We start from the raw sequence: 15748 nt of genomic DNA on the forward strand, positions 1-15748 counted from the left end.
ATGACTATACATTTTTTGGCGTTTAACTTCAGGCCATGGCTCTGGCACCAGCTATCTGTTTCCGTGAGTCCCTTCTGAAGGATATCCGTGTCCGATGCACTTTCCACTATGGCCCAGTTTGCAGTCGTCTGCAAACTTTGTCAGCCAAAGTCCTCCCATGTTGGCCTGTACTTCTGAGAAGTAGATGCAGAACAATAGGGGGCCAAGGACCGAGCCCTGTGGAACACCACTTGTGACCGGCTTGGAGTCTGACATAGCGCCAGCAACTCTAACCCTGTGGGTTCTGTCCTTAAGCCAGTTTGCAACCCATCTTGTGACATATGGGTTTACATTTAAGCTGGTAAGTTTTTCTACAATACCCGAGTGGGGTATTGTGTCGAAAGTCTTTGCAAGGTCAAGGTAGGCTGTATGGACTGCCTTTCCTCATCAATGGCCTTGGTGACTGTTTCGAAGAAGTCAACCAAGTTCAAAAGGCATGATCTTCCCTTGACGAAGCCAAACTGGGTCGGGTCCAATGTCTGCAAGTCCCCTATATCTTTGTTTATGAGCTCCATTATGATCCTCTCCATAGCTTTGCAGACTAGACTTGTTAAGCTTATGGGGCAGTAATTACCAGGGTCCGTGAGGCACCGCCTTTGTGGAGTGGGACCACAGTTGCTGCACGCCACTCCTTGGGCATGTATCCTGTGGTAAGGCTGAGATTAAACAGCTGCCTTATGTGCAGGTTTAATTCCTCATTTAGCTCGTGTAGCACACAGCCGGGGACACCATCCGGTCCCATTGATGCTGTGTTTTTAGCTTTAGAGAGCAGCTTTCACCTGCGCATTTGAGATGTCTGGGAGGCTACACTCCACTGGGATAGTTATCTCTCCTTTAGGGGGGGTGAAGTTTGCACTGAACCTGTCTGCCAGTATGTTGGCAATGTCTGTGGGTTCAGTGATTTTTGTATCATTTTGGACTAATTCTGAGCATATCTGGGAGTTTCCACCCAGGTTCCTAACATAGCTGAAAAAGGCCTTATGATTGTCCTTTGAATCCATGGCAATTTTTCTCTCAAAATTGGCCTTAGTTGATTTTATGAGTGCTCGTATTTTTTTACTAATAATGATCAGGGTGACTTTTCTTTTATGGATTTTGTTCTATCATGTAATAGCTTTCTCCTCTTATTGTAAAGTTTGTTAATGGCTGGGGTCCACCAGACTGGATGTTTGCCCTTTGTGGAAAGAGTCTTGGTTTTATTTGGGATTGCCTGATCCATGCAGTCCTGGAGGTGTTCATAGAAGGCGTTTGTAAGGGCTTCCAGCTTGGGTTGTGGTTTCCACTGGCTCAGGGGCCTTGAAGGATACCACACCAGTCTTGAGTAGTGTGAAGTTTGCTTTAGAGAAGTTCTTCACTGTGGTCTTTTTTCTTTGAGGTGGGGGGGGGATGTGAATTTCCAGTGAGATTAGTTTATGATCAGATCTCACCAATGAGGGATATACTTCTGGTGTGGAGCATTTTGTCCCCATGTTTGTGATAATGAGATCTAGTATATTTTCTCCTCTCGTGGGAACAGTGACTAGCTGTTCCATGGCATTTGAATTTATGAACTCCAGGAACCGTTGGGCTAGAAAGTTAGGGCTTGAGTAATGTTCCCAGTCTATATTCGGGTAGTTGAAGTCACCCAATATGATGGTGTTTGGAGATACATTTATACCCTCCAGTGTCTTCAGGAAGGCTGTGTGGGGTTCCTGAGTTTGAGAGGGTGGCCTGTAGCATGCTACAATTTGTAGAGCAGTTTTGCCTATGGTTAGTTGCACCTGGATGGTTTCAGAAGCTTCGTGCGTTGCCACTAACCTGGAGGTGTGGCTATCCTTTATGAATATGGATACACCCCCTCGTTTTGTGGTGTGGTCCGGGTTTTGGGGCCGGAACGCATGATATCAGGTAAAACCTAATGGTGCCGGGGTGCTCTCAGGAGCCTTGAACCAGGTTTCAGTTACAGCACAGACATCGATGTTCTCCATACTGAGAAGGGCCTCGAGTGTGTGCATTTTGATATTTAGACTTCTGGCATTGAGCAGCATTACCCTCAGTTTCTTCCCATTTTTGTTTTCTAGGGTGGTAGGTTTAGAATTTGAGCCTTGCCTAAAAAAGGCACTATGGGGTGGCAAGAGCCTTAGCCAATATCCGAATCCCAGGGTGACAGGTGCAAGCCATCCCTTGGCAGCGTGGCTCGTCAAGCATGTCATCCCAGGCAGACAGACACTGGATCCCCTTTGAATGACACCAGACATTAAGCCAATTGTTAAAGCTGATCATCTTGTCTCTATATTGTGGCATCATTCTTGGTGAAGGAAGGATACTGCTCAGGGTCAGGGTCATACCTGCCTGGGCTACATAATCAGAGAGCTCCTCTATGTCTCTTTTCATGTAGTCCAGAGAGGTACGTCTCAGGTCGTTCACACCAGCATGGACAATGACTGTGTCATATTTGTACTTGCCGTGGAGTGACCAGAGTGCTTGTGTTATGTGGCGGATTCTAGCGCCCGATAGGCAGCTTACTGTGACCCTCTCCTTGTTCAGCCTGGTGAGTGGGACGTCAGTGTGTCTGACTATGGAGTCACCTATGACAAGTATGTTTGGTGTTGTATTTGGCCTTAAGGGCTGTGACTGCTTTGCACACTGCTTTGTAAGTTAATACTAAGGCTCTAGAGTTAGTTGAATCTTGTTGTTTAGATATCAGTGTATTATTGGTATTCTTTGCCCCTAAAATAGGGGAAAATAAAGTATTTATTTTATTTAAAGCTTCCTTACATATTTTGGTTAACAATTTCAGAGGATAACCTCTTTCCAAAAACATCCCAATCAAGGTGTATAGTTCTTCTTCCAAAATGTTGTTGTCGTTTACTATTCTGGACAACCTTACCATTTGCCCCTTTACAATACCCCTACGTTGATGCGAGGGGTGACAACTACTGTAATGCAAGTGAATTACTGTGTGTTTCTTTCCTGTATATTTTGCTCGTTATACTATCTAAACCTTTTACAAGAGTTATATCCACGAAATCTATTTGCTTATCACTCCATTTACTAGTGAATTTAAGAAAAGTAGTTGTTGTATTTAAATACTCTACAAAATGTTTTGCTTCTTGTTCATTACCTTTCCACAAAATCAGGACATCATCTAGGAACCGGTTATATAATAGTATTTTGTCTTTATATATAGAATTCAAAACACATTGTTCCTCCCAATGAAGTAAAACTAAACTTGCAAAGCTGGGGACACACTTTGCCCCCGTTGCCACACCTGAAATTTGGTGGAAAATCTCACCTTCAAACATCAAATAATTATTCTTAAGTACTGTTTCCATACAGGACACAACAAAGTTCACATTGTCATTACTCAAACATTTACTTTTAACCAAACTTTCAGTGAAATAATCTATACCTTCCTCGTGGGGTATTACTGTGAACAGATTTATCACATCCACATTTAAGAAGGACCATTCAATGTCCGTACTTTGGAAGTTATTAAACCTTTGCAAACAATGCCAGGAATCTTTTAATATGTGTTGAGCTCCTTTTACAACCTGCTGTGTTTTCCTATCCACATAAGCTGCCAATGGTTCCGTTTTAGAACCCTTTGATGAAACTATGACTCTGAACAGTGGATTGTATAAATCTTTATGTGTCTTTGGGATTCCAAACACAACTGGAGTAACTGGGTAATCAACTTTCAAGTAGTTGTAATTATCTCCATTAATTGCTCCCTGGTATAATGCATCTAATAAAAACAAATCAATTCTGTGGTAAGAAATATTTACCTTGTTTACTGAAACTCTCAGATAGGTGGTGGTATCATCCAAAATATCCATCATTTTGCCTATATAATCAAGTTTTGACATAATGACAGCCCCCCCCCCCCACCTTTATCTGGTTTCATAACTCTTAGCTCTCTATTAGTTGCCAGTTGAATTAAAGCTTCTCTTTCACTTCTATCTAAATTATCATCATAATGCACCTTTTGGTTTGTTTTGATGTTATTAATCAACCCTCCAATGCACATTTTCTCAAATATCGCTACTTCATTGTTAAAGGGTGGAATAAAAGTACTCTTTCTGTTACAACCACTTGTTACCATATCATTTGCTGGAATATAATTTGTCTCAGTGGAATCATTGAAAAATATCGCCAAATTTAACTGTCTAGCATACAATCTAATGTTAGAATATGTTTTCACAACATTGACTTTATGTTCAGGTATAAAGGAAAAACCTTTGCTCAGAACATCATGATGGTGTTCATTTATATCAATGGCACTGTAATTATATACATTAAACCCAGATTTTTTTATATATTTTAACCAAAGGTAATGCATTCACTTGTGTACACACAGAGTCATTGGTACTGTCCAACAAACCTTCATCATTGTTGTTCGACACACTGTTGTAACTAAATATAGATGTACCCAAAATCGCATCTTCATCTAATATTTCTTCCTGTTGTAGTTGTTGTTGGTCCACTGTCTCCTCACTGGATATATGTTCGTCGTTTGTGGTAATTGTTCGTGTTGCCGCCCAGAATGGTAATGGTTCCATTCCACACCATCCCTCCTGTTTTGTAAATGTTCCGACCTCCTTAATTGTGGAGACCGGTCTAAAAAATCATTCTCACCTACATCATTGTCCGTTGTTGTTTCATGATATTCACTGTGTACATCTACATTAATATTTTCACTGTTGTTAACCCTCTATCCCCTCTGTTTGCTGTTATTACCTGGGGGATAGGCCACATTACTTTTATAATCATACATATCTCTTGATAATTTTCTAACCTTGATTTTAACACTTTTCTCAACATATTGTTCCAAATTAGACAAAGCAGACTGATAGTTCTTAATATACTGTGAAAAAAGTAAATCGTTCACAATGTTTTCATTTAAAGATACAACCTCTTTTTCAAGTGCCAACAACTTACTTAGATTGTTTTTAACAACGATGTCCATCATTTGTAAACCAGATTTGTCAAACAAGTCCACTAACTCCTTGTACACCTGTGAACCAACATCAATCCCATTCGGTAATTTCCATATCCCGAGTCCTTTCGGCACCTGCTTGAGTGCCATAGATTTGTTAAGAAATGCATTATCGAGTTGTAGGCTTCTGCATTTTCAACACACTCCCTCGAACCGTTCAATTTCTTCAAGGACAAGGTAATTCTTCCCTCCTCATTCAGGGCCGAGAAGTCCACTTCTGGTAGGTTTAGCCATTGTTGTATATCCCTTCGTTTTAGTCGACCACCTCAGACTTCATTAAAATTTCGTTCGCCATCTCCAACCTAGTTGTTCACCACCTCGAGGGCTGGTGGTGAATGCAAAGTGAACAATTCAGCTTGCGAATCAGTTAACGTTGCATGCGGATTACGTAAAACGTTAGAACTAGTCAGCAATGCCGTCAACTGCTTAACGGAAGTGGTCAATTCGACCACAGCTGCTTCCATACTAAACGGAAAGCTGTGTAAAATTCAATATAAAACTACTAATTTATAAAAAACAACACTAATAGCCATTTCAGGAATCCTCTTAGATCAAAACACAACTACAAAAAATGTAAAAAATACTCAATGGATATTAAACTTATAAAATGAGAACACAACGACCAACCAAGTATTCCAAAACATTTTTAATCCACACACTTCTACAGCTATGTCCAAAACCTCAAAGGCAGCACACAACAGTATGCTGAACTGGTGGTCATTGCTGCTACTTTGAACAGAGCAACATAGCGAATTTGCTGGCTGATGCTCCAACTTCACTCCTCCTCCCCCACGGTCCCTAATGAAATAGCTACTAGTATAACCCCTTCAACTATTAACAGGGAGCAGGTCCTAGCAGTGCTCGCCAAGTCCAAAAGTACATTAAGCCCTAACAGTATCCCGGGATGCCTCCTAAACAGCTTGAAATATGATGCATCAGGACCACTTGAGTCACTTTTCAACTATGGTCTCAAAACAGGCTTTGCACCATTAGAATGGAAGACTGCAGTAGTTATCCCAATTCATAAGGGTGGACCATCAACTGACCACAGAAACTACAGACCTATTAGTCTGACTAGTATAATATGCAAAGCCATGGAATGAACTATGATGGAAATGATCAACAAAAACATAGGCAATCTTCAGACACTAGATCCAACCCGGTCAGCTTTGTCAGGGGAGGTCATGCCTACTAAACCTGGTGGACGACTTTGAGAAAGTCACCAAGGCAACAGATGAGGGGAAAATGGTGCATACTACCTACCGGGACCTGGTTAAGTCATTCGATACAATACCCTACTCAAATATAGCTGACAAATTCACTGAACTGTGCATAAACCCCTATACAACTCACTGGATTGCCAGATGTCTCACAGACAGGACCCAGAAAGTCAGAATTAGTATACCACCTCCAATAAGAGACCTGTCACCAGTGGAGTTCCTCAGGGCTCTGTGCTGGGACTGCTCCTATTCGGCATCTACTTCTTGGACGTAAAGGCTAATGTCAAGGGCCTTAGCTTGACCAAGTTCACAAATTACTAAAAATTGATAGATTCCCCCATGATACAAACATCTTACAAGATGGTCTAGCACAGACAAATGACTGGTGCCAAAGTCACAGAGTAAAACTCAATATCAAGAAATACATTATAGTGCCTTTTAGGAAAACTGCCACTCAGACCAATTCCATCGATAAGACCCTCCTAAAATTTGATCCAGTAGTCAAATATCTGGGAACATATGTAGACAGTAATCTGGTCTTTGACCAACACATTGCCAAGGTAGTAATAAAATGATTCTATACTGGCTAGCTTAAAAGTAAGGACATGGCATCCAAGTCCAAGGAAGTCATAGTGCCACTTTATTTGGCCCTTATCAGACCCTTTGAGTATACTGCCCCCTTCAACATGTACCTGACCAGACATATGCAGCAGTTACAATATCACAAAAGTTCCTTACCAGGAGAATCCAGAGTATAACCACATTGTCCTATATGGATCACCTATGTCTATACTCTGTCTCCTACAGGTTACTGAGAAGCGATCCATGGCTGGCATACCAGTCATCCTTTGATCCAGCTCTGATGAACCTTCTGTACATCTGCAAAACTAACAGCATCAGAACCACTAGAGCCAAGGATTTAAATTTTGCTTGCAACATAAATAAGACATGTTGGAGAGAGAGAGATGTGCATCTCAGAGGTTCCTCGTACATGTGAAGCAGAATCCATCCCTAACCCTACTTATGTGTAACCTTGACCAATGGATTGAAAATCAGTAAATCGCTCTGGTCCTCATGTCTCCGACAGACAGAGGCAGATAGTAATGCCCAAAATAACATACCCCCCAATGTAACCTCTAGAAACTTCCTAACTAACATACCCCCCTCCTAATAAATACTCATGATACATAGGGACACAGCTGGGTAGGACTGCACAGCTAGGCATATAAATGCCACTGAGATTAGACTGACTGGCCTGTAGTTCCCTGGGATGGTCCTGTTGTGCCCACCCCACCTTTATTTACAAGTACCAGACAATTACTCTTCTAGTTCCTAGGGCTTATGGCTACTTTATTGGTCAGTTACAATGTGACAGGATTCATCAGAACCCTGTCCAACTATTTCAAAATCTTAGAGAAACAAGAGTCTCTCTGCAATTTCTAACTACCACAGTACTTTCATACTCTGTTTGGAAAGGCACTGGCTATGACAATTGTGGTTGCTTATTTGCCCTGGACTTTGATATATTTGTCTAATCCAAATGTCTTTGACTTCCATATACCCTTCAGTCTTCCACATGGATAACAAAACCTTGCTTTGGCTACTTAGCCAACCACTTTCAAATCCCAGTTGTGAACTTTCCAAGGTCTTTCATAAGTCTTGATCTCCAGCTTATAAAATCAAGTAGTCTCCAGCAGTCTGTCATAGTAGTACTTCTGTCTCTGATTCTTCTAGAATTTCCTTTATTTTGTATTGATTTTCAGGCATCAGTAACATTATTTTGTCTATTAACAACTGAGGTGATGAGACGCTCATCTTTACAATGGAATACTCTTATGGTTCAGAAACTATAGCATGACAGTCAGTCTGGATAGTTCTTACTACTTTTATCTGTTCATAGTAACTAAATAGATTGGATGTTAACATGTCTGAATTTTGATCCACTCACTAATCTTCAGAATTGTTAGTATCCATATTATGGACTGTAATTAAATAAGACCATATTTGGTATCCTCCATCTGAAGAATACAGACATTAATGCAATAATCACTGTTACGCTCGTATATCAGTCAGTTTTGAGTATTTCAGGAAACTTGGAATAATAATACACATTCTTTGACAAACTTAATTGGTGCCCATTCTGCTCCACTGATGATTGGTAGGGGTATGACACCTTCTCTTCCTTGGGACTGTTATGGTATGGTTTATCGCATACAGTACAACTCTGTATTATTTGTTCTATGATGATTTGATGATGCAGCTCTTGGTCCTTTTTGCACTACTAGACATATTTTGTTTTCAGTCATAAGCCTTCTTAATTAATTGGAAACATTATCATGTGAGCTTTGATGACTAAATCTTAGACAACGTATTTCTTCTTTCAAAGAATAAGAGCGAATTTCTTTCCTTACTGTTGAGTGATTTTTGCTCAGGTCAAATGTTTTCAATAGCTGCATCATCGGTGCATTTTTAAAATGTTTTCTTCTTTCTTTGGTAACTGCAAATTTGCGTAAAGAATGTAGTTCTTAAACGTCTTCATGTTTTTCTTGGTCTGTCCCTGTGATGCTCAGGGATAAAAGGCAGATAAGAGTTAACAGCTGAAGTTGGCACAAATATCCTGGTGGAAGGCAGTCTCCCTTGGCTCACTGCAAGAGGCATACACCTACTGTAGGCAGCAATGGTGGCACTCTCAAGGCAGCTCTACTGCAGAATCGGAGGAGTTTAGGTCACACTCTCTGGCAGCAACATAACATGATACAGCACCAGCATTCTCGATCTCATCATCCCTGGACATGGGTCATGTTGAGTTGAAAGTGGGCTTGGTAGGTCCGGTGACAAGAGGAGCTGGTGACATCTGCATGGAAGAGGGTGGAGCAAATTAAGAAAAAAAGAAAGTGTCATGCTTCTCTTGTACATGTGCTCTAGTCAACATTTCTGCTATATACAGTTCCTTGCCTACTCTGTAGATCGCTTTTGGATCATACGTCTACAGATAGGTCTGCAATCTCATTGCTGCTTTCTACAAAGGCTTTCTGAATATGCTTTGCAGTGGTTTGTGGGCTAACTGCACCTGGACTTACTTAACATTCATATATCATAGAATTTCTCACATTTACTGTAAACAGTTCCTTTTCTATTTAAGCACAGCTATTTTATACCTCTGAAAATGCTTTTTACCTATGGGTAACCACAGTTAACTTCCTTGTTGGATTTCAGTTCCTACACAATTCTGAATTCAATATACTTCCGACACTATGACTTGTTCACATCATAGTATGTTAATGCTGGTGCAACTGTAACAATATTCTGAGTACTTCATAATATTGTGTGTTCATAATTCCATTCCCAAACTACTACTTTCTCTAACAGTTATCACAGATGCAGCATTTTCCCTCAACATATTATATGTAATCTTTACATGATAATGCATCAATTCTAGAAACATCTGTAATGCCTTCTTGTCTTCTGGTTTTAGAATTTGCACATTTATCTGAATTTCTGTATCAGGTTTCAGTACCTTTGACATTAGAATATCACCCATACATTTCAGAGCTGTCATACATTTTACATTTGCTCTTATTTAACTTAAATTATGTTATATTAATTTGTTTAGCCACTGTATCAGTCTCTTGCCATAATTTGCATCAGACCCCATACTAATCATCTATTATGTTTGCAGTGCTTTCCAAGCCCTTCCATTACCTGTGCAGCAGCTGTTTATATAATCCCTGGTACTGATAAAATATCATACAAAGTCTAAGGAACCTATAACTTCCTTATGGAGTATTATTAAATGCATGCAGTTTGGGGCTTTCCTCGCCTTGCTTTATCTGATTTAATCCAAGGATTCTGACAAACACTAAAAATAAAGTACAGTTTTGTACCTACCATAAATGTAGATGTTCGAGGATCTCCATTGCTGCAGTCCTTACATATGGGTATTCCGCTGTCCACAATCGGCCCGAATACCAAAGGGCTAGAACCGGCGTCGGTCATCGGCCGAGACTGATCGTGCCAGTACAAATGCGCATGACCGACTCCATAACCTCAGTCTTTCTTGCCTCAGACGTCAGAATGCAAAAAACACCACCCAAACCCCAACCTAAAAAGAAAAGGGGAAGGAGGGAGGAAAATTGGACTGCAGCAATGGAGATCCTCGAACATCTACATTTATGGTAGGTACAAAACTGTACTATGTTCTTCGTCTCCCATTGCTGCAGTCCTTACATATGGGTAGAATCCCAGAGCAACGGAAAAAAAGGGAGGCTGGCCAGCTAAATAGCATTAGGAGCTGCTAACATGCCCTGTAAGATTGCAGTGGCAAACCCAGCCCTAGACCTAGAATAAAGAGGTAAATGATAATGCTTTGTAAAGGTATGTACAGAACTCCAAGTAGCTGCCTCTAGAATGTCTTTAGTAGCTACCCTCTCAAAAAGCAGTAGAGGTGGCCGTAGCCCTAGTAGAATGAGGCCTGATCCCAACTGGAACCTCCTTTCCATGATGAGAGTAACAAAAAGCAATACAATGGCCAATCCACTTGGAAATAGTTTGTTTCGAGACAGCTTTCTCTCGTGAAGTCAAAGCAAACGAAACAAATAATTGTTGAGATCTTCTGAACTCTTTGGTTCTGAACAAATAATACCTTAACTGCCTATGTACATCCAAAGAATGCAAAACTTTTTCCCCTTCATTTTGGGGGTTAGCATAAAAAGTAGGCAAATGTATAGATTGGTTCAATGCCACATTAGAAATCACTTTAGGCAGAAAAGTAGGATTAGTACACAAGGAAACTCTGTCCTTGTGAAAAATCAGAAAAGGTTCCACTGCCATGAGGGCCTGTAATTCAGATACCCTTCTAGCAGAAGTAACAGCCAATAAAAAAGCAGTCTTCCAAGACAACAACTTCAATTCAGCTGTAGCTGCAGGTTCAAAAGGAGGCAGAGTCAGCTTTTCCAAAACAAAATTAAGATACCAGGTAGGAGTAGGAGCCCTCCGTGGGGGTCTTATATTCTTTGCCCCTCTAAGAAACTGTTTAACCAATGGATGTGAAAATAAAGGAGGGTCACAATCATAGTGAGCAGAAATAGCTGCAGCATGCACTTTTACAGAAGAGAAGGACAAACCCTTGTCCAATAAAATAGTCAAATATTGCAATGTACAACTCAAATTAGGCAATTTGACATCAAAGCCTTTAGCTGAACTCCAAAGAAAAATCTCTTCCATTTATCAGCATAAACTTTTCGAGTACTAGGACGCCTGGCTTCCAAAATAACATCCAAAACTTGTTGAGGGAGCTGAAGGCCCTCCTTCTCTAAAACAGAATGCCAGGCTGTCAGGTGTAGGGATTGCACCCTGGCATTGAGAAAATGATTGTTTTCCTGAGACAATAAGTGAGGAATCTGTGGTAATGGCCAAGGTGTTCCATGAATTAAGCTCCTCAACAGAGGGTACCAATGCTGGCGAGGCCAATCCGGTGCTATAAGGATCATGCAAGGTTTGTCCCTCCTGACTTTCAACAGCACCTTTGGAAGAAGAGGCAAAGGAGGAAAAGCATACACGTGAAGGTTGCTCCAACTGAAGGATAGTGCATCTATTTTCCAGGCTTTTGGATGAAACAGCCTTGTGCAAAACAGTGGCAGTTGGAAATTCAGAGGAGAAGCGAACAGATCTATGTCTGGAGTTCCCCAAGCCCTGGTCAACTGAAGAAATACCTGAGGGTCCAATTTCCATTCGTGAGGATCCACAATCTGTCTGCTCAGAACATCTGCTAAAGAATTTTGTGCTCCTGGCAGAAACTGTGCTTGAAGAGTGATGTGCAGATTCAAAGCAGTTTCCCATAACAGCATTGCTTGTCTGCAAAGAGGGTAAGAATGAGTTCCCCCCTGCTTGTTGATGTACCACATGACAGTTGTGTTGTCTGTTCGAATCAACACCAGTCCTGGTTGAAGTAGGCTCTTGAATCCTTCCAAAGCAAATTGAACTGCCAGCATCTCTTTCATGTTGATATGCAAGTGAAGTAGCTCTGGGGGCCAAAGGTCTTGAATCCATTTTCCTCTGAAATGAGCTCCCCAGGCTGACTCCGAGGCGTCTGTCGTCAATATCTGACTTGCCTCTGGTTGGGTCACAGAGAGCCCTTGTTTAGGTGACATTCCTGAGCCCACCACAGAAATTCTTTCTGAATGCAAGGTAGAATCCGAATGACAGTGTCCAAATCGTGGCTGTATTGAGTCCAAACGCTTTTGAGATACCATTGTAGCTTCCTCATATGCAGTTTGGCATTGGGAAGTACTAGAATGCAAGATGCCATGAACCCCAAGGCTTGAAGGACTGTCCTTGCAGTCAGCCTGGACATTACTGATAGCTGTTGAAAGTATAGGTGAAGATTTCTTTGTTTGTCCGGGGTAAGAAATGCCATCTGAGCAGCTGTATTCAGTCTTACACCCAGAAAACACATCTCTTGTGAGGGTACTAGACTGGACTTTATTTCGTTCACAGAATACCCTAGGCAACTTAAAACTGTCATTACATACTGCAGATGTTGAAGAAGTTCGTGCTTGCCTTGAGCCAGAATCAAACAGTTGTCCAGATAAGGATAAATTTGAATTCCTGTTAGTCTGAGAAAAGCTATTACTGGAGCCAGGACTTTTGTGAATACCCTGGGCACAGTAGACAAGCCAAAGGGCAATGCAGAGAACTGATAATGCAAATTCCCATTCCGAAATCTCAGGAATTTTCTGCAACTGAGCCTGATAGGAATGTGAAGATAGGCCTCTTTGAGATCCAGAGTCACCATCCAGTGATCTTTGCCCAGCATAGGTAACAGCTGTTGCAGTGTTAACATCTTGAATTTTGGAATTTCCAGAAGGTGTCTAGAATGGACAAATCCAGAATTGGTCTCCAAGTATTTCCTTTCTTTGGCACTAAGAAAAGACGGGAATAAAACCCTGTGCCTCTTTCTGCAGAAGGTACTTCCTGTATTGCTCCCAACTGAAGCAGAGAAGAAATTTGTGCCTGTGCTTCCAGTCTTTGCTGATGAGGCACATCCGGCATACCTTTGAAAGAAGGGAATGTGTGAAAATAAAATTTGTAGCCTCGATTTATTATGTCCAATACCCATTTGTCTTGGGTAACCAAATGCCAATTCCTTTTGAAAAGTCCCAGTTTTCCTCCTAGAGGAGCTGCCAGCAAGGCAGAGTCCGGCAGCTGAAGACACAGGTCATTGGGTCTGTTTCCGAAAGGACTGACCCCTGCCCTCCCCAGCAGAAGGGGTAGAAGAACTCGAGGACCTAGAAGTAACAGGGCCCTGAGAGGAAGCCCTACCTCTACCTCGCCTCGACCTGCCCCTAGATTGATAATCCGAAGAGGGGAAAGACCATCCCTTAGCAGGCCAATTCCTACTGAACTTAGGGGGCTGAACCTGTAAAAAGTCCTTAACTGTCTGCATAGACTTAGCTTTTTCCTCCATTTTTTTCAAAACTGATTCTACTGGAGGGCCAAAAGAACATCAGATTGCAGAGGAGCATCCATAATTCGAGCCTTAACATGCTCTGACAAGGTCTGATCTTTAAGCCAGGCATGCCTGCGAACAACTGAACTAGTAGCAGCCACCCTGGAAGAAGCCTGTAAAGCATCAAAACCACACTGCAAAGAATGCTTACCAACTTGGTCTGAAGCATGCACTAAATCCTGAAGCTCCTTACATTCAATACCTTCAGCTAAAGCATCTACTTTACATTTCAATTGGCCCAGCAAATAATTTTGATACCTGAGCATATGAAACTGACAATTTAAAGCTCTCATAGCCAAAGTAGAAGAGGTATACAGTTTTACCCCACCTATCCAGGGCCCTAGCATCCTTGTCCAGAGGAACTGGATTCCTAACCACAGAAGCCCTAACACCTTTGGGGCCTTGAGTAATAGTTTCTGGATCAGCCCTAGGACTCTTATATAAGTACTTGTGAGCTTCCGGAACCCTGCAGTATCTATCTGGTTTAAACGGGGCAGGAGGCAGAGAATCTGGGTTAAGGGCAGCCTCAGAAAATACATCCTGAACAACATCCAGTACAGGGGGAAATAGCCAAGGGCCTATGCTGAGGCAAAAACAAGAATTCTCTTAGCCTTTTTCGAGAATCAGAATAATCCTGGCCCTCCCATTTGAAATGTTCCCTCATGTAATGCAAAGTCTCAGAGAAAGAAAAATCTTCTGGAGGGGACGCAGAGGGAGTAGTGTCCTCAGCCTCCGAATCAGAATAGGGAGGGAAATCCTGAAGTTCTTCTACAGAGGAATCTGACTCATTGGAAGACTGAACCAAACCCTCCAACTCTGTCTCTACCCTGGGCCTCTTCAGGGGGCATAGAACCCCTAATTAAAGTAATCAAATCTTCAGCCATCTTTAACATGTGCTTCCTAGGAGCTGGACCCTGGGGACTAGCACCAGCAGGGGCAGACTTAGACTTAGAATGGGCTTTGCTTTGAGAAGGAGGAGGCCTAACTACCCTATGAGGGAGGGAACCACTGACATCAGAGAAGCACCCTCAGCCTGGCCTAACACAGGAGAAGCCACTTCCTGTAGTAACAAAGGCTCCCCTTGAGACTCAGGTAAACTTTCAGAAGGAGCCGCTGAAGTAGTCAGTGGTTCTACAGAACCGGCGTCCGGAGTGGACGACTCATCCTGTTTGGACCGCAAAGACTTCTCTTTGCGTTTTTTTGAAGAACCAGGCGTCGGCGAATCCGACGGCATGTTGTAATTAGCGTTTACCAAACACCAGCCTAGCACAGTCCAACCGGCGTTTAATAGCACGCTTGTTAAAAGTAGCACAAAAGCGACACCCAACAACGTCGTGCTCAGGCCCCAAACAAGGAATACAGAGTGAATGGTAATCCCTATGAGGAATCTGTTTCCCACAAGAAATACAGTTATTAACTTTTTCTGACATCCGTCAATACTGAGGCAAGAAAAGACAAAAGTGTCCAACTTGGTCTCCGGTCTGAAACTCGAAAACCGACAATTCCAGAGCCGGCACTTGCAAATGCTGCTTCTGCTTAGGACCAAAGAAAGACTGAGGTTATGGCGGTCATGCGCATTTGTACTGGCATGTACTGACGTCAGTCTCGGGCGCCGATGACCGACGCCGGTTCTAGCCCTTTGGTATTCGGGCCGATTGTGGACAGCGGAATACCCATATGTAAGGACTGCAGCAATGGGAGACGAAGAACATCTTGACATTTGTCATTGTTGATACCACCTCCTCAGTTGTAAAGAATGTGTAATGTTTGGTTTTAGTCAGAGTGGGCTAGCTCAGCACAAGTAATATAGTTGTAACAAGCAACATAAATGTCCCATCTTCTCCTTCTGTCATCCCCATCTTACCATCCTTAATTACAATAGGAATACCTGTAACAAGCAGAAGCCATAACTGGTAGATTAGGCTGATGAGAAATAGCATTTGGATCACATATGATGACATGTGAACTGTTGAGAAAGCAAAACCCAGGACTGATATAGGGAAG

General features: G+C 42.0%; 1 protein-coding gene across 1 annotated transcript in view; it reads right to left on the reverse strand.

Moving 5' to 3' along the window:
* LOC122788668 (neurotrypsin-like) overlaps nucleotides 1–15748 on the reverse strand; it is a 557316-nt gene that overhangs the window by 288634 nt on the left and 252934 nt on the right. The window contains exon 6 of the mRNA XM_044055564.1: nucleotides 4657–4701. Coding sequence (XP_043911499.1) covers nucleotides 4657–4701 — 45 coding nt within the window. The remainder of the gene's footprint in view (nucleotides 1–4656; nucleotides 4702–15748) is intronic.

Source organism: Protopterus annectens, chromosome 14.part0 (genome assembly GCF_019279795.1).
Source record: "Protopterus annectens isolate FY-2018-M chromosome 14.part0, PAN1.0, whole genome shotgun sequence".
Taxonomy (NCBI): Eukaryota; Metazoa; Chordata; order Ceratodontiformes; family Protopteridae; genus Protopterus; species Protopterus annectens.